Source organism: Canis lupus, chromosome 36 (genome assembly GCF_048164855.1).
Source record: "Canis lupus baileyi chromosome 36, mCanLup2.hap1, whole genome shotgun sequence".
Lineage (NCBI taxonomy): Eukaryota > Metazoa > Chordata > Mammalia > Carnivora > Canidae > Canis > Canis lupus.
The window spans coordinates 9587179-9607919 of record NC_132873.1 but is presented as its reverse complement, the minus strand read 5'-3'; the positions used below and the strand labels follow the sequence as shown (position 1 = coordinate 9607919).

At 34.3% G+C, this 20741-nt stretch overlaps 1 protein-coding gene across 9 annotated transcripts in view; it reads left to right on the top strand.

Annotated features, from left to right (window-relative positions):
* Positions 1-20741, top strand: part of SPAG16 (sperm associated antigen 16) — a 908675-nt gene that overhangs the window by 536676 nt on the left and 351258 nt on the right. For all 9 annotated transcript variants that reach the window (XM_072812774.1, XM_072812773.1, XM_072812772.1 and 6 more), the window contains one exon: positions 20109-20235. In XM_072812774.1, the coding sequence (XP_072668875.1) occupies positions 20109-20235 (127 nt within the window). The remainder of the gene's footprint in view (positions 1-20108; positions 20236-20741) is intronic.

The window sequence follows — 20741 nt, the reverse complement described above, 5'->3', positions numbered from 1 at the left end:
TTGTTTTTTTGTTTTGTTTAAGTTTTCATGTATTTTATATTCTTGTTTGCTGGGTAGAAAGCTCTGGGGTCTGGAAAGGGAGAACATCCTGTAGGCCTTTAGGTAAACAGAAGAGGTGGACTGATTGAGAAAAAAAGATCTCTATTTAAATTGTGTTTACCATTTCCAGTATTTTCATTTCTAGAGAGCATATTAATAAAGAAATGTATCCTGACTTAGGAAGTTCAAGCTGGGTTTAATTGTATTCCTTCTACGGTTTCACATAACCTCTGCCAATAATCTCTATCTTTCAGTCTTGCTTTCACTTGTTATAGAACTTATTAAAGAGTGAGAAGAGAATAGTAAGACACATCAGGGACAGGAATGAGAGTGTACAGATAGTTCCATACCATTCGCCTTCAGATAATAAAAATGACTCTATGTGAAGTATCACCATAAGAGTTAAGAGGTGTTTTTTTTTTTTTCTTCAACTCAGAAAGGTTAGGCATATGTAACAGAAAGAGAAAGACTAATGGGGAATCGAATTTCCAAAAATAAACTCATTTTACCATTTCATATCCAGTCACTCTGGACAGAAGATGGTAGCAACAATAGGATAAAGTTTCAAGGGGCATTGCATACTAGGCATGTTGTAGCACAGGTTAAGGTTACCACACACAGTGATAGGCTTGGAATAATTCTCCACATTTTCTTTACTTATCCTTCTATCCTCATTCAAACATTTTTAAATGATTATTTTTACTGACATTTTAGAGTAACACAGTGGAAAAATGGGGTCCTCAGATTGATACTGTCAAGGGTGGTGACACAGGATTTATCAATTTAATACTTTTAAGAAGATTTTGTTCCTAAGGGTAAGCTTGTGATTTAAATCAGAAGTTTAAGCCTAACTAAATTCTACTTTTACACACACAAAAAAGAAAAACTAAAATCCTGGCAGTTTCTATAGTTTTTCAGAGGGAATTAATTCTTAGATCATTTGTGGTGATCATACAATTCTTTCTCTTCTAAGGTAATTGAAATCCACAAAAGTTCTGTAAGTTTATTTTTAAACAGCATAATCAGTATTTTTAGGTGAGAGGGAAGCACTTTAGATTAAGGGTTAAGTATTGGGAAGTAATGATACCTCTTCACAGATCATGAAGATCTGCAGTCTCATTAATAATAATAAATATTTATTGAGTGCCTACTCTGATACTAAATAAACATGACAGATAAGGCCAGGGTCTTTATGGAGTGTATAACTCAGGCAGGGCTGATGGGAGGGAGAGGGTACAATAACATAAGTAATCAAGCTAATTTCACCTGGTGATTGGTGCTATGAGGGAAATAATCAGGATTATATGACAGATGGGTATTCTGTGTCCATTCAGCTTTCACTCATGTTGGTCAGAAGACACCGAGTTTTGAATGAAAGCTCTAAGCATAAGGGAACAGATAGACTGAAATCTCTTCTCTCCAACAATCCAATCCCTGGATAATCTAAGAGTTTTCCCCTCTCATTTCAGCCCTTCTTTATCTACTTTCTGTTCTCTGGGGATCCTTACCCTCCTAGAGCGAAGCTCCTGTGTCTAGAAGTCTTGCCTTTTGCCATTAACTTTCCCATTCCTGATATCTGCTTTCTGGCATCGATCTCTCCCAGGAGGTTGACATAGGAAGGAAAAAAGGTATAAGATTCAAATGTATCAACACGGTCACTTGTGATTGTATTATATTAAAATATTTTGTATCCATTCATCTATTCATGGGCAATTAGATTTCTTCCATATCTTAGTGATCGCAGATAGTGCTGTAGTAAACCAAGGGATGTATATATCTTTTTGAATTAGTGTTTTGTTGTTGTTGTTTGTGTTTTTGGAGGGTAAGTACCCAGTAGTAGGATTACTGGATCATATAATACTTCTATTTTTAATATTTTGAGGAATATTTCCACTATTTCCCACAGTAGTTTTGTCAGTTTATATTCCCACCAATAGTACACTAGGGTTCTCTTTTCTCCACATTCTCGCCAACACTTGTTACTTATTATCTTTTTGATACTAGCCATTCTGATTGATGTGAGGTGATATTTCATTATGGGTTTGATTTGCATTTCCCTGATGATTAGTGATGTTGAACATTATTTTCATGTGTCTGTTGGCCATCTGTATATCTTCTTTGGAAAAATGTTTATTCAGGTCCTCTACCCATTTTTTTAATCAAATTATTTGTTTTTGGGGGTTGAGTTCTATAAGTTCTTTATATATTTGGATATTAACTGCTTACCAGATAAATCACTTGCAAATGATCTCTTCCCATTTAGTTGCTCTTTCTCTCTTTTTGTAAAAAAGGTTTTATTTATTTATTTTTATTATTATTTTTTTAATGGTAAGCGTGATACAGGATGTGATCCCAGGACTCTGGGATCATGACCTGAGCCAAAGGCAAACAGTCAACCACTGAGCCACCCAGGTGCCCTGGTTGCTTTTTCTTTTATTGATGGTTTGTTTCCTTTGTTGTGCAAAAGCTTTTTATTTTGGTATAGTCCCAATTATTTATTTTTACTTTTGTTTTATCCATAAAGGTGTTACTAAGGCTGATGTCCTAGAGATTACTGCCTGTGGCATATATGTGTGTGTATATATATATATATATGTGTATATATATATATACACACACACACACATATATACTATTATATATATATATACACATACATATATATACACACACACACACACACAAATGGAATGGAATATTACATAACCATAAAAAAGAATGAGATCTTGCCATTTACAACAACATGGTTGGAGCTAGATATTATGCCAAGTGAAATAATTCAGACAGAGAAAGACAAATACCATATGATTCTACTTATATGTGGAATCTAAAAATATAAAACAAGAGAACAAAGATTAGAAATGGATTCATAAATATAGACAACTGTGGTTGCTAGAGGAGAAGAGGTGAGGGATGGATGAAATATATGAAGGAGATTCAGAGATAAAACTTTCAGTTAAAAATAAGTAAGTTTTAGAGATGAAAAGTACAGCAGAATGACTAAAATCGATAATACTGTAAAAAGGTGTGATGACAGATGGTGACCACACTTATCATGCTGAACACTGAGTAATTTAGCACAAAAATATCAAATCACTATGTGTACACCTGAAACAGTATAACATGGTATGTCAACTATACTTTGGATAAAAATATATGTATATATGTATATATATACATATATATTAGTGAGAAGTTAAATAGATGATTTCAGAAGTGGTTTTTGGATTTAAAGCATTTAAAGTAACATCTTTTGATCAGTTCTCAGTTGACAATGAGTCACTTGCAATCATCTTTGAAGTCGATCTATTTCCTTTTTTGTTTAGTTTTTTTTTAAGAAAGATATGCTTCAAAATGACCTTGTTGACCTTTTGTGTGTGTGTGTGTGTGTGTTTGTAAAGGTTTTTAAAAAATAATTTAATTTATTTTAATTCAAATTAGCCACACAAAGAGAAATGATGACAATGATTTCAAAGTGTGGGTTCAAAATAAGACTCTCACACTATTTCAGAACATACTTCTAAGAGAAAGATGCTATTTCACAATGAAAATAATACAAAAATGCCTGGTTATGCTGTACATGTACTTGCATTCCCTCCCTGCCAAATACTTAATGCAAAATCAGAAAAATAAAATGAACCATTTCGATGTGTTGATAGTTACTACTTTTCAAAATTGTACAGAGAACATAAGCATGAGTTAAAAAACATAAGGGACATGCCAGATGTTAAAAAAGAAATACAAAAGAAATCTGAGACATGAAACAAAAAATTCCAAACTGTGAATCAAATAAAAAGATATTTTTCTTACTAAAAAAAGTGTTATTCCAATATATTAAGAAGTCTTTGATCAGGAATACAGCACAAGACTTTGCTCCAACTGTTCAGGAACAGATTACACTCAGTCTCACTGAATACAGGATGGATTATCACATTATTCTACCAGCCACAGGCAGATCCTAAATGTTCATGGCGGTATATATATATATGTATGTGTCATAGCATTTTTAAAAGCAGAATTTATACATATGTATGTATGTGTCATATATAGACGACATTTGAAAGTTTTAAGTCATAGCATTTTTAAAAGCAAAATTTCTTTTAAAAACTGATCTAACTACAGAAAATACAAAAGCAGCACCATGTAATTGAACCATATGAACTTTGACTCCTTTTTATCCAGGTCTGAGTCTCAGGCACATGAAGTATTGGCTTCCCTCATTCCACATCATAAGACATAGGTTCTAAAGTATAAGTAACTATTTTCTTAGTCTGTTAACTTACAGAATCCCAGATCTTGAGAGTCAATTCAGTAATGTGACATTTCATTTCTAGCTCTTTTTATCCTTTATAATAATATTTATAGTAATTCATATATAAAACAGTTTAGACAGGGTAGTAGATACCAAATGACCTAGAAGTATCGATGATAGGCAACAAATCTATGCTCTGAAGATAAAGGAAGGGTTCAGGTATTTACTAAAGAAATAGTTTATTACTGTGTCCTTAGGAACTGTGACATTACATTCATTCTCACATCCTCCTTATCCTCATGAGTCACAGTATCAACTGTGCTGGAGTAAAAATAAAGGAAAAAAACAAAATAAATAAAATAAGAGATGCACAGGAAACTCGACATATGCAATCAAATGGTTAACTGGGCCTTTAAAGAAGTATTTAGGTAATTAATATAAATTTGAAAGGTAAACAAATTCTAGCTAATCTGAGAATAGTAACATCAGGCAGTGATGTGCTTATAAACCTATTCTTAGTAAGATACAAGCCTTGACATGTAGCATTTGCCAATTTCCATGGTATAAATACTACCATCATGACAAATTTCAAGTGATCCAAAGTGAAGTTACTGAATGTGGAATTAGGAAAATGTATATGCCACTGTCTTGTAAGCCATTATAAGTCAACTGCAACGGACCACTGTATCAGACCAGATAACATTTATCTAAATTTTAAAATATTTCTAATCTGTAAAACTTGATTTATTTTGCACTGTGGGGGATAGGCTAATATAAATTAATTTTTTAGGTAGCAAATGTTTCACCTTTAAGCACTGGAACCTTTTAAATAGCAACTATTTCTTAATGAAAATGTCTCTAAAGTGTATGGTGCATTTTTCTGCCTGCAAAGCATAATTTCATCAATGGCTGGTAACACAAGGCCCTCACTTGACATTATGGTGTGCAATGAGAAAGGTCGTGTAAATAGTGGTTAAAAGTACATAGTCCTAAGCCAACTGTTTGGGGGGAAAAATCCTACCTCCACCACTAAGGACCTGTGTGATATTAAGCAAATTATCTGGATTCAGTATACTTTGGTTTCCATATCTTCAAAGTGGGTAAATTATAAGTGCAATTGGTTTTTGTTATTCAAGATTGCTATAATTTATAAAATCACCAAAAGCATTGGATTAGTGAATATGGAAACATTGTACCTAGAAAAAATACAGGGTTAGTTTCCTGCAAGTTGATTTGTCAATTAATCAATATGTGACTCAGTTTTGTGTGTGTGTTTCTGTTTAAATACATATTATTTCATATGTATTGTTGATTCATTAACATTGAACTCACACTCAAAAGCCCTATACAGCTGATGCATGCACAAAGTTTACCTAACTGTTCTCTCCATAAGTCATACCATAGGTTTCTTACAATTAAGAACACTAGGTAACACCACACTTGGGAGCCATTTTAAACAGCAAAATCACCACACACACAGAAAACACACATACACACACACAAAAGTGAAAAATGTGGAACTAAGGAGGCTGCAAAAGGACACTGTTTATAGTATAAGAGTTAAAACAAGAAGGCAGAGCTTCACCTAGTGTGACCTCAGTGGGCAATGTGCACATCCTGTGACTTAAAAATTTTTGCCACCCTGAGCATGGCCATATCTGTGAATGTCTGCAAAAACATGGATTTGGGGGTTATAAATAAATGTGAGTAAGCAGACAGTTCACAAATACAGAATCTGTGAATAAAGAGGGCCAACAGTAATTCACAGTGTTGTTAATATACGCAGATTGCTTAGAAGAGTAGGCGCTCAACAGATGTCAGTTTAAACTACAATTTTAAATGTAGGAACTGTTGAAATATAAAGAATTATTTGCTTTTGCCTTGATGAATTTGCCCTAGGTTGCTATTTCAATATTTGGTCTTTTTATTTTTTTCCATTTTCCAGTTTACTACCATATACTGCCAAGCTTCCACATTTTTCTCCCTGTTATGGGTGTGTACTCCAGCCTCTTACCCCTCTCTCTGCACCCATGTCCTTTGCAAAAACAGTTCAGTTGACTACCTAGAAAATCTGAGTGAGGATTTAAGAGTACTCTGAGTGAATTTCCAACTCTGCTATGGTCCTTTTATTTATTCACCTTTTGTTTTTATTCTCTAAATCTTGGCGTATTGCAAGTATTTGAGCTTGCTCAGAATCTGCCTTATGTTTACATATGTGGAGTAGAATTTTATTATCATTTGGGGCTAAGGCTCAGATTATATGTTTATTGTCAAGAGTTTTGGCCAAGATATTTCCTAATCTAGGAGCTGTGTCCTATTTATGATCCTTCCTGGTGGAGACACTCAGACCACGTGATAGATTATTATGTCATGACAGGTTATGTTGAACCTTAAGATGGGGCTTATGGTGGGACTCCTTGGTAGATTTTATTTAAATATCACTCTCTCTACTGAATGTTCAGCTGAATTCCCTGGTCATAGGGAAACTATTACATGATGAAGTACTTTATATTATTTGTAAAATAGAACACACAAAAGGCCCTCATTATTAAAATGCTGTTAACTTTGAAGTCAAATTTCAGATGTCACTGGAGGATTTTGCCTTGCTGAGATGCTAATTCTGGTGGGTTTTAAAATAGCTTATATATAAACTTTTAAAAATAAACTAGAGGATAGGAGTAATCCCTCAGTGAACTTAGGTATTATGAATTACAGTATGAGGATTTAAATAGGTTTCATTTATGTGCAGTGTTAGATTCTTAGATTTAGGTATTTCATAAAGAATTTTTCAGCTAAGCCCTATGATAAATGTTTTTATTGCATGTTGGCTCAATCATAAACAGTATTTTAAAATCTAGGTATTACTAAGGGTTAATAAGAATGAATTCCAGTACTCTTTTTCAAAACAAGGATAGATATTTTTTTACTTTTAATCTTCATATTCAGTTAGATGTATATTGCTGCTGCCTTTTTGTAAATATTCCATAATTCCATCAACATTCTGTTGATCTGTAAATTCATATAAGCTTGAAGTTTTAAAGGTGCAATTTCATACCCAATATTAATAGTGTTAAAACAAACACAACAAAGGAAATAAAACCCCCAATATTTAATGTCTCCCAAAGGGAAACTGTGTTAAAATGTTGTCTTCTTAAGAGTTAGCATATGTATGGGAAATACGTTTTAAATGAAAATGTATAGGCTCTAAAAGAGTAGATAACTTTGTTTTACAATGAGCTGAAAGTTCAGAGAAATATCCATCATTCAGTTACCAGAATAATAAATCAAATCAAGGGGGCAAGGAAAGAGAAAAAGGAAATAAAGGAAAACCAGGGGGTGAGTTAATAAAGAGCTATTGCTTGTGAACTAACTTCTTCCTGCAAAAATGATGGGAAAACAAGCAGACAGGCCAACAGAGAGAAAATTGCATCAGGCTTCAGTGTTTATGTTTTTGATGGAATTGTACAAATCATTTCCATCCCTTGTGGTGCTGTCATGCTCCATCACTTTAGTCCATTTTCACCTTGCAAAGAAATTCTGAATGGGGCTCCCTGCTCTGGCAGCTAATTAATCTCTCACAAGCCTGCTCTTGCAGCCTGTCTGCCTGCAATGCCCCATACCTTAAACCAGTGGCTCGTGAGCAGATTTCTTTCCCCTTTGAGCAGTTCTTTCTTCCTTTAAGCTATGTGAAGACCCAGCTTTTTCTTTTCATTTGAGAAACTATGTGAGCTATATCATGAAGAATTCCTCCCTCTATCCCACTACCATAAATGAGTATATTCTCAAACAACTGAATTGGGTTTTAGTGAACAACACCTGAATATACATTGTTAATGTGCATGGTATTTTACCAATAATGGGAAATGCATGGACACACATTACTAGAACAATACATTTTCTATGTATGTGTATTTATTAGATCTTCATTATGAGGGAACACATATAATAATATTTGTAACTGTTGCATTTGCTTTTAAAAAAAACTAACAAACTTTGCAATAGGAGACTTTTAGTTTAATGACAGATATCTGTTAAAAAAAAACTTTTAAGTTAAAAGCATAATCCTTTATAAATTGAAATGTAAACTTGAATTAAAAATAATAAATATCATATTCAGATGTTTTCTATTTAATAAATACAGTCTTTTAAAAAGTTACCACTAATAAACTACTTACAAAAAGTAATGCTTCATTTTGTCACAGGTAAGATTCTATTTCAGTAACAGTTCATAGGTTAGAATATTAGTCATATTTTTATTTCTTGTTCATGCTGTTTCCAAATCATCTTACTTTTCTTTTAAGATTTTATTTATTTATTCATTAGAGACACAGAGACACATGCAGAGGGAGAAACAGGCTCCCTGCAGGGAACCTGATATGGGACTCTATCCAAGGACCCCTGGATCAGCACACCTTGAGCTGAAAGCAGACGCTCAACCACTGAGCTATTCAGGTGTCCCTCATCTTTCTTTCTATGCAATCATCTGTATTGGTTTTATTTCCTCTTACTTTTTTTTTAAATTAAATCTTTTGTGGATTTTTATTTATTTTTTTGTTTTCTTTCCTTTTTATTCCCTTTTAATTAAATATAAAAGACTGATCAGTAGCTATGTAAAATACATGCCTTTAGAAATGAGAAGATGTAGGGCACCTGAGTGGCTCAGGGGTTGAGTATCTGCCTTTGGTTCAGGTTGTGATCATGGGGTCCTGGGATCAAGTCTCACATCAGGCTCCCGACAGGGAGCCTGCTTCTCCCTCTGCTATGTCTCTGCCTCTCTCTATGTCTCTCGTGAATAAATAAGCACAATCTAAAATTTAAAAAAAAAGAGAGAGAATATGTACATATTAATAGACATATTTTAAATATTAAAGATTTTCTGTCCATCTATGAAGATGCATGTACTCTATGCATTTATGGGACATATACTTGATGAGATAATAGAATCCTATAAATATTCATAATATTCATATATTTACAATGCCCTAAATATTAGGAAAGTGAAGATATAAAGAAAAAGTATTCTGGTGAGTTGTATTAGTTTTTAATTGTTCAGTTGAGGCAAAATATCCACCCAGTATTCAATTAAATGAGTTTTGACAAATGTATATACCTTTGAAACTAATGAAGTTATAAACCATTTCTGTGACCACAGAAATTTTCCCTGTGTCTTCTTTTAATGAAAGCCTACTCCCTATAGCAAACACTGTTCTGGTTTTTATGACTATACATTATCTGTTCCTGAACTTCATATGAATGGAATTGTATAATACGTAAACTTATTTGTCTGTATTCTTTCATTCAATCTAGAAATTTAAAGTATATTGTCTCAATAATCAATAGCTTATTATTTTTCATCATAACGTAATAAGTTAATACTGTACTGCTTCATCTAAAAGGTAAAAATCTTAAAACAATGTGATTCTGTGTTTATCCTTATTCTTGTGATACTGCTATAATGTATTTTATATCTACATACTTAATACACGCTCCAATACAATGTTGCTGTCTTTAATCAGTTGTCTTTAAAAAAAATTAGGGAAAAAAGGGTGTTCTATATTTACCCACATATTTATCACTTAAAATGATTTCATTCCTTTCTATATACAGATGTTTCCATCAGGTATGATTTCCATTCAGTCTGAATAACTTCTTTTCAGCATTTCTTGTAGGAAAGATTTGCTTGTGTTGAATTTTCTTGGCTTTCATTTATCTAAAAATTTATTTTATCCTCATTATGGGAGGTATTTTTAAGTAATTATTGAACTTTCAGTGCTTAAACATATTTTATCATATTCTGTCTCTATTTTTCTGTTGAGAAGTAAGTTTCTATGTGTACCATTGTTTCCTGTGTTATGTTTCTTTTATCCGCAGCCACTTAAAGATTTTTTTTTTTATATTTTGCTAGCAGTTGGACTATGATATGCTTAGGTATATTGTGTCTGTTGTTAATCATGCTTGGAATTTACTGAGCTTCTTGGATCTGTATATTGGTATTTTTCACCAAATTGGGGTATGTCGAAACCATTCTTTCTTCAAAAATGTGATATCCCTCTTCTCTCTCTCCTTCTCTCCAGCATCTGGTACCCATTGTTCATACTTTAGACCATGTGATATTTCCTTACTGATGACTGATCTATGATTTAGGTTCTTTAAATATTTTTCTCTGTCCTTCTAATTAGATAATTTCTTTTGATCTGTATTCTGGCCCACCAATTTTTTTTTTCTGCAATATCTAATCTGCTATTTTGCTCACTCAATAATTTCTTATTTCACATATTATACTTACTAGTTCATCTATGTGCTTCTTTTTATACTTTACATTTATCTTCTGAGATTCTTTACTTGTACACCCATTATAACTATGTTTTTTTATTCTTAAATATATTCATAATAGATTGTTGAAATCTTTGTCTTCTACTATCAACATTTGATTCATCTTAGAATCTGTTTCTATGACTGAGACTTTATTTTGATTATAGGTCACAGCTAATACCTCTTCACAAATAGTAATTTTAAAAAATTATATGCTGGTTGCTGTTATTGGCAAATTATAGGGAGTCTATTATATTAGGTGGTCATTCTATAAAAGGTAGTGAGTTCTATCTTAGTGATTAGTTTAATTATTAGCAGATTATTTTTGCCCTTTCTGTCTTGATTTTATCCTTTAGCAAGACAAGTTTTCTTTGGTTTTGAATTTAGTTCATGAAGATAACCTTTGCTTTTTTGCTTTTATTGTGGTGTCTTTCTGGAGTCCCACCTGAAAATGTGAAGTGCCCAGTGAGTTCTCTTCACTTTGGTTGGAATTTAAATACAGTGTCTTCCAGCAGTACTTGCTTTCTGGTATCATTGTTTGGCTTTCATCCACAGAGCAGGAAATCTATGCTAAGCCTATGGATTCTTACTATATAGAATTGCCATGTATACCTTGACTAATAATTTCTAGTAAATCCCCATAAAATCTACTGCCATTCTAATGAGTTCCCTTTTTTTCAGGTACCCTACACTCCTAACAATACAATTTTATTGTTAGATAAAGGGATTACCATAGATGAGGCAAACTAAGGGGGGATAAGGAGGCAGAAACCTTTAGAGTTAATATAGAGCCTGTGACTCAAGGGGTTTTGCAACAAGGTATATCTATACTTTAAACCACAAAAGTAAAGGAGAGATGAACTTCCAGGATGGAGCCAGTTACACACTTGGTGATGTCTTTGTGGAACACCACAAATCTGATTAGAAATTAGAGATAAGTCCAGTTTCATTCCTTATGCCATTTATATTTAGCAAGTAGCTATCACATTCAAATATAGGTCATAATAAAAAGAGACCAACCCTAAACTTATGAAGGATTGCAAAAATGGAAGAATAAATTAAATAAACTAAATTCTACTAAGAAACAGTACATAAGGTATTGCCTAAGCAAAGTTATCAATAATTCATAGACAATACTCTTGAACACTGGTAAGATGGTGGAAGAGTAGGAGTCCTCAACTCATCTAGTCCACAAACTTACCTAGATAACTTTCAAAACACCCTGAACAGCTACGAATTCGACCTAAGATGTAAAGAGAGAACAGATGGAATGCTATAGAGAGAAAAGTTTCCTCTTCTAACAAGGGTGTATTCTACTTAAGTCGTGGTTGATATTTTTGACTCAGTTCACTCATACAGCCACTCTGCACTGGTTAAAATGACTAGAAGGAAGAATTCACCACAAAAAGAAAAAACCAGAAGCAATACTCTCTGCAGCAGAGTTACAAAATATGGATTCAAATACGATGTCAGAAATTCAATTCAGAAGTACAATGATAAAGTTACTGATGGCTCTGGAAAAAAGTGTAAAGGACTCTAGAGACATCATTACTGCAGAATTGAGATTTAATCAGGCCAAAATTAATAATAGTTTAACTGAGATCTGATCCTGCTAAGGTTAATGAGGTGGAAGAGAGAGTGAGTGACATAGAAGACAAGCTGGTGCAAAGGAAGGAAGCTGAGGAAAAAACAAAACAAAACAAAACAGAAAAAACAATTAAGAACCCACCAGGAAAGGCTTAGGGAAATAAATGGCAGCTTGAGAAGGAAGAATATACTTCTCACTGGGATTCCAGAAGAGACCGAGAGAGAGAGAGAGAGATGACCACAAAGTATATTTGAACAAATCACAGCTGAGAACCACCCTAATCTGGTGAAGGAAATAGGCAATCAGATCCAAGAGATAGAGAGGATTCCACCAAAATCAATGAAAATGATTCAACATCTCAACATTTAATGGTGAAACTTGCAAATTTCAAAGATAAAGAGAAAATTCTTAAAGCATCTTGAGACAAGAGATCCCTAACTAATATGGGGAGAAATATCAGATTAACAGCAGACCTCTCCACAGAGACCTGCAGGTCAGAAAGGGCTGGCAGGATATATTCAGGGTCCTAAATGAGAAGAACATGCAGCCAGGAATACTTTATCCAGCAAGGATCTCTTTCGGAATAGAAGGAGAAATAAAGAGCTTCCAGGATAGACAGAAACTGAAAGAATATGTGATGACCAAACCAGCTCTGCAAGAAATATTAAGGGGACCCTGTAAAAGAAAGGGAGCCCAAAGAAACAATCCACAAAAACAGGGATTGTATAGGTAATACGATGACACTAAATTCATATCTTTCAATAGTTACTCTGAACATGAATGGTCTAAATGATCCCATCAAAAGATGCAGGGTATCAGACTGGATAAAAAAGCAAGACCCACCTGTATGCTGTCTATAAGAGACTCATTTTAGACCTAAGGACACCTCCAGCCTGAAAATGAAGGGGTAGAGAACCACTTACCATTCAAATGGTCCTCAAAAGAAAGCTGGGGTAGCAATCTTCATACCAGGTAAATTAGAGTTTATACCAGAGACTGTAATAAGAGATGAAGAGGGACACTATATCATACTTAAAGGGTCAATCCAACAAGAGGACCTAACAATCATGAATATTTATGCCCCTAATGTGGGAGCTGCCAAGTGTATCAATCAGTTAATAACCAAGGTAAAGAGATACTTATATAATAATACACTAATAGTGGGTGACTTCAACACGGCACTCTCAGCAAATGACAGATTTTCTCAGCAGAACATCACCAGATAAACAAGGGCTTTGAATGATACACTGAACCAAATAGATTTCACAGATATCTACAGAACATTCCATCCTAATGCAACTGAATATATATTCTTCTCAAGTGCAAATGGAACTTTCTCCAGAATAGACCACATACACAAATCACAATCAGGGTCACAAATCAGATCTAAACTGATACCAAAAGATTGGGATTGCCCCTGAATATTTTCAGACCATAATGCTTTGAAACTAGAACTCAGTCACAAGAAGAAATTTGGAAGAAACTTCAACACATGGAGGTTAAAGAGCATCCTACTAAAAGATGAATGGGTCAACCAGAAAATTAGAGAAGAACTAAAAAGATTCATGGAAACTAATGAAAATGAAAATAAACTGTTCAAAATCTTTGGGATATAAGAAAAGTGGTCCTAACAGGGAAATACATCCCAATACAAGCCTCCCTCAAAAAATTGGAAAAAAACTCAAACAAGCTAACCTTGCACCTAAAGGAACTGGAGAAAGAACATCAAATAAAGTCTAAGCCAAGCAGAAGAGAGATAATAAAGATTAGGGCAGAACTCAATGAAATAAATACCAGAACTGTAGAACAGATCAAAATCAGGAGCTGGTTCTTTGAAAGAATTAGTAAGATAGATAAACTCCTAGCCAGCCTTATTAAAAAGAAAAAAGACTCAAATTAATAAAATCATGAAAAGAAGAGAAAGGAACACAGACAATATCAAAGAAATACTAACGATTTTTAAAACATTATGAGCAACTATATGCCAACAAATTAGGCAATCTAGAAGAAATGGATGCATTTCTAGAAACTCACAAATTACCAAAACTGAAACAGGAAGAAATAGAAAACCTGAACAGGCCAATAACCAGCGAGGAAACTGAAGCAGGCATCAAAAACCTCCCAAGACACTAAAGTCCAGGGCCAGATGGCTTCCCAGGGGAATTCTACCAAACGTTTAAAGAAGAAATAATACTTATTCTACTAAAGCTGTTCTGAAGGATAGAAAGGGAGAGAATACTTCCAAATTTGTTTTATGAGGCGAGCATTACCTTGATTCCAAAACCAGACAAAGACACCACCAAAAAGAACTATAGGCCAATATCTCTGATGAATATGGATGCAAAAATTCTCAACAAGATACTAGCCAATAGGATCCAAGAATACATTAAGAAGATTATTCACCATGACCAAGTGGGATATTTCCCCAGGAGCAAGGGTGGTTCAACACTTGTAAAGCAATAAAAAAGAGAAAAAACAAGAACCATATGATCCTCTCAATAGATGCATAGAAAGCACTTGACAAAATACAGCATCCTTTTCTGATTAAAACTCTTCAAAGTGTAGGGATAGAGGGAACATTCCTCAATATTGTAAGAGCTATTCATGAAAAGCCCACAGCAAATATCATTCTCAATGGGCAAAAACTAAGGGCCTTTCCCCTAAGATCAGGAACATGACAGGGATATCCACTCTCACCACTGCTATCCAACATAGTACTAGAAGTCCTAGCCTCAGCAGTCAGACAACAAAATGAAATAAAAGGCATTCAAATTGGCAAAGAAGAAGTCAAATTTCCCTCTTTGCCAATGACATGATACTGTACATAGAAAACCAAAAAAAAAAAAAAAAACCTCCACCCCAAGATTGCTAGAACTCATACAGCAATTTAGCAGTGTGACAGGATACGAAATCAATGCACAGAAATCAGTGGCATTTCTATACACTAACAATGAGACTGAAGAAAGAGAAATTAAGGAATCAATCCCATTTACAATTGTACCCAAAAGCATAAGATACCTAGGAATAAACCTAACCAGAGAGGTAGAGGGTCTGTCCTCTAAAAACTACAGAACACTTTTGAAAGAAATTGAGGAAGACATAAAGAGATGGGAAAACATTCCATGATCGTGGATTGGAAGAATAACTATTATGAAAATGTCAATGCTACCCAGGGCAATTTACACGTTCAGTGCCATACCTATCGAAATACTATGGATTTTCTTTACAGAGTTGGAACAAATCATCTTAAGATTTGTATGGAATCAGATAAGACCCCAAATAGCCAGAGGAATATTGAAAAAGAAGACCAATGCCCAGGGCATCACAATGCCGGATTTCAAGCTGTATTCCAAAGCAGTCATCAAGACAGTATGGTAACAGCACAAAAACAGACACATAGGGATCCCTGGGTGGCGCAGTGGTTTGGCGCCTGCCTTTGGCCCAGGGCGCGATCTTGGAGACCCGGGATCGAATCCCACGTCAGGCTCCCGGTGCATGGAGCCTGCTTCTCCCTCTGCCTGTGTCTCTGCCTCTCTCTCTCTCTCTGTGACTATCATAAATAAATAAAAATTTTTAAAAAAAAAACAACAACAGACACATAGATCAATGGAACAGAATAGAGAACCCAGAAATGGGCACTTAACTCTATGGTCAACTAACATTTGACAAAGCAGGAAGGAATATCCACTGGAAAAAGGACAGTCTCTTCAATAAATTGTCCTGGGAAAATTGGACAGCCACATGCAGAAAAATTAAAGTGGACCAATCTCTTACACCATACACAAAGATAAACTCAAAATAGTTGAAAGATATAAATATTAGACCAGAATCCATCAAAATCCTAGAGGAGAACACAGGCAACACCCTTTTTGAACTTGGCCACAGTAACTTCTTGCAAGACACACTCTGAAAGCAAGGGAAACAAAAGCAAAAATGAACTATTGAAACTTAAGATAAAAACCTTCTGCACAGCAAAAGAAACAGTCAATAAAACTAAAAGACAACCTACAGAATGGGAGAAGATATTTGCAAATGACATATCAGATAAAGGGCTAGCATCCAAGATCTATAAAGAACTTATCAAACTCAACACCCAAGAAACAAAAAATCCAATCATGAAATGGGCAAAAGACATGAACAGACATTTCTCCAAAGAAGACATACGCATGGCCGACAAGCACATGAGAAAATGCTCCGCATCACTTGCCATCAGGGAAATCAAATCAAAACCACAATGAGATACCACCTCACACCAGTGAGAATGGTGAAAATTAACAAGACAGGAAACAGCAAATGTTGGAGAGGATGCAGAGGAAGGGGAACCCTCTTACACTGTTGGTGGGAATGTGAACTGGTGCAGCCACTCTGGAAAACTGTGTGGAGGTTCCTCAAGAAGTTAAAAATAGAGTTACCCTACAACCCAGCAGTTGCACTACTGGTATTTACCCCAAAGATACTGATGTAGTGAAATGCTGGGACACCTTCACCCCAATGTTCACAGCAGCAATGTCAACAATAGCCAAACTGTGGAAGGAGCCTCAGTGTCCTTGGATAGATGAATGGATAAAGAAGATGTGATATATGTATACAATGGAATATTCCTCACCAATGCTTTGATGTGGATGGAACTGGAGGGTATTATCCTAAGTGAAATAAGTCAATTGGAAAAGGACAATCATCATAGATTTTAAATCATATGTGGAATATAAGAAATAATGAAAGGGATTATAAGGGAAAGGAGGGGGACTGAGTGGGAAAAATTAGAGAAGGAAACAAACCGAGAGAGACTCCTAACTCTAGGAAACAAAGGGTGGCAGAAGGGGAGGTCGGTGAGGAGGGTGGGATAACTGGATGTTAGGCACTGAGAAGAGCATTTGATGGGATGAGCACTGGGTGTTATACGTTGGCAAACTGAATTTAAATTTAAAAATGTAAAAAAAAATCATAAACAGTACTTTATATTTTCAAAAATTACAGAAGTGCTATTTTAAAATGTATTTTCTATAATAAAACATCAAAAGTGCTAAAGCATTCCATTATGATTTTATAAGACAGTACATACATATGAAAAGTAGACTAAGAAATATTAGGAAGTAAATGAAGTAGAAAACATATATAAAAGCTTTTGATACTTCACACACACCCAAATAAAAATAAACACAATTGAGACTTATAAAGAACAGCTGTGCAATGAAAAAAATAAAGATATAAGTATCATAGTAAAAATGTTAAATGTATAGGCAGAAAGAGACAAAATAAAAATAAAACATTGTTGGTGTTTCTAAAGAAGAAAAAAGTGGAATAAATGGAAGAGAAAAAACTAAAGATACAGTGAAAGCAAATCATTCATAGTTGGGCAGAGATGGGAAGAGAGATTAGGTTGTCCTCAGACTTTGCCCATGGTACAAAGAGTGGAATATTTCTTTACAAAAATTTGAGAACTGATGGTGTCAGGTATTATAGCCAGTCAAAATTCCTCTTGAAGTACCGAATGATCAAGAAAATGTAAAAAGTATGGGTGCAGAGGATTAATTTAAATATATATTAAATAAAAACTGGGAGGACGGGATGGGGGGCACTAAATAACTATGAGATTTGTGATGATTGACCAAATACGTGTTATGATTTTTGATGTTGTAATATTAACAATATGATTTCAAGGTTTTGGGAGGTTGGTAAAAGAAAAGTGGGAGGAATTATACATTTGTTCATTTCCTTTTTAAATTGTACTTTTCTATAAGTGAAAAAAATAAAAATTTTAATATTTTTGTCTTAATGTTAGGATGTCTTTTAGAGAATGATATCTTGTAATAAATATTTACTTGATGGAGCAATGCCTTTAATTCTGCTTATTTTGTTTTATGATTAAATTCTATATTACTGTTATTTCACTATTTTTTTTTTTGAGTGAGAGAAAGAATATGAATGCAAGTAGAGGAAGTAGCAAAGAGAGAATCTTAAACAGGCATCATGCTCAGTGTGGAGCCCAACACAGTGTGACCCCAAGATCATGACCTGCTCCAACATCAAGAGTCGCATGCTTAACTGACTGAGCCACCCAGATGCTCCAATAATTTACCACCTTAATAAAATAAATTCATACTTCTTATTTTTTGTAAAGCTCTGTCTCTCCTTAGAGCTATGGAGAACAATTACTGTTCTGGAACAATTACTCTAAGAGTTAAAGATGATTATTTCAACAACGTGGGCTTTGGAGTATAAACCTTTAAAAAATGTTTTGTACTTATATTTTGGAAATCATTAGAAAATAGCAGATAAATTTTCTACAAAAACAATAATTCCTTAAAAATAAAAAAGTAATTTATTCTGTATGTTTTAGCACTAATCTCAAAAAAAACTATAATAAGTAAAATCCAAGCATATTTATTAATATCCAAATATATTTTTTTAAAGCACCAGGTATTAAATATTTTAAGCTTGTGAACCACGTGGTCTCTCTTAAAACTATGCAACTCTGCTATTGTAGTGGGAAAGCAGCAATAGGTATGTGTAAACAAATTGGCATATTCTAATTAAACAGTATTTGCAAAAATAGGACCATGGACCATGGTTTGTTGACCTCTGATATATATTGACACATATCATCAACTTTAATAATCAAACTACTATCAAGATCTCTCAGAAATATTGAGATAAAGACACAATTACAAAGTGGCCCTATTAATGAATTTATTAATTTTATTTCCTTGTTCCTGATATTAATATAATATTTAATCTTTATATAGAAAGTTTCAATCAAAGAGAGTGTCACTGAGTAACCCACATACATATTAACATACACATCAATCTTAGTATCTCTTCATTTTTTAAAAAATGCCAAAAATCAAGTAAGGAGGAACAAACTTTGCTCCAAACAGTTCTTAGATGCTGTACTGTTTGACTTCTTCCTTTCCCCTTTATATTTACAGACTTCAGCAATGAATCTTAGAATGTTGGAGCTGGATTGGCACTCTGTGTACATCAAATTAAGTAATCTCATTCTCATAGGAAAGATTGCTGTCACTGATTGAGAAACTTGACCATGGTCACTCTGCTAGTTCTTGTCAAAATTAGGATTGGAACTCAGTCTCCTAGCTCCCATTGCAGAGGTTTTCCCACTATACGATACTAACCGAATATGACATGGCTTAAGCCAGAGAGGAGCCAGTTGATCAGACCTTAACTAATTGGTTATCATATTGGAAATGTGCTTATATTGACTCCTGTGTTCTCATCATTATTAATTATCCTGCTTCCACTCTTTTCTATTTTAAAATAGGTTTGGAAAGTTCATTAAAAGCAATTAAGCATTACAAACAAGGAATAGTACTGCTCTGTATATATCCTGTTCATTAAAAAAAAAAAAAAATCCTTCGATAAATTGGCAAAAGGCAAAACTGGAGTTTTCTTTCCTTCTCAGTTATTTCTAATAGTTTAGATCAGTGGTTCTCAAACTTTACCATGCATCCAAAATACCTGGAAAACTTTTAAAATACAGATTATTAAGCCCCAACCTCAGAGTTTCTGATTCAGTGGGTTTAGGATGAAGCCTAAACACTTCTATTTCATTATTTTCTTTTCTTAGTATATCCCTTTATTAGATGGGGACAATTATTATGTAGTCATTTCATGAGACAGAGTAAATGAACAGTATAAAGATGGCTTTACCAAGTGACTTTATAAATTGAAGTTAACTTAAATTTAGTCAGTTTTATGCTGCTAATTCTATATAGTGCTTAGGATAGAAGATGACTATAGAATTTCCCTTTAAAATGTGGTTCATGTACATTTTTGCCATTTATAAAACTACTTCATGCCTCAAGTACTTAAATTATCTTCATTAGCATTGTGTAAAGTTAGAAGAAACACTTAGGTGCTAACTCCTAAAACATGAACTCTTCATTTCTCTCTATACAGTGAAAGATGCAGATGCACTTTGTACGGACATACAGATTCTGTGAACAGCATTGAGTTTTTTCCTTGCTCCAACACTCTTCTCACAGGTTCTGCAGATAAGTCCCTGTCTATATGGGATGCAAGAACAGTAAGCAAATTATCAACCTTTTTCTAGGTTTTAAGTCTAATGTTTCTTGGTCATTCTTTAGATACTGGATACAACTTATAAAATAATTGTGCAAGGGCATGGAGGGTAAAAGAATGGTGGTAAGTTTCTATTTACAAGATCTTGCTTATACACTTTTATCCACCCTGCCTCCTAAATTTAAGAGTTATAAAAATAATGCAATTACTTCATAAGGCATTAATTCAGCAATTACTTATTGACGTAGAAACTCTGCTGGTATAGGGAATATGAAAGGGGAACACGGGGATCCCTGGGTGGCGCAGCGGTTTAGCGCCTGCCTTTGGTCCAGGGCGCGATCCTGGAGACCCGGGATCGAATCCCACGTCGGGCTCCCGGTGCATGGAGCCTGCTTCTCCCTCTGCCTGTGTCTCTGCCTCTCTCTCTCTCTCTCTCTCTGTGTGTGACTATCATAAATAAATAAAAAAGGGGAACACATAGCACTTCTCCTTAAGGGTCTTGTAGCAAAG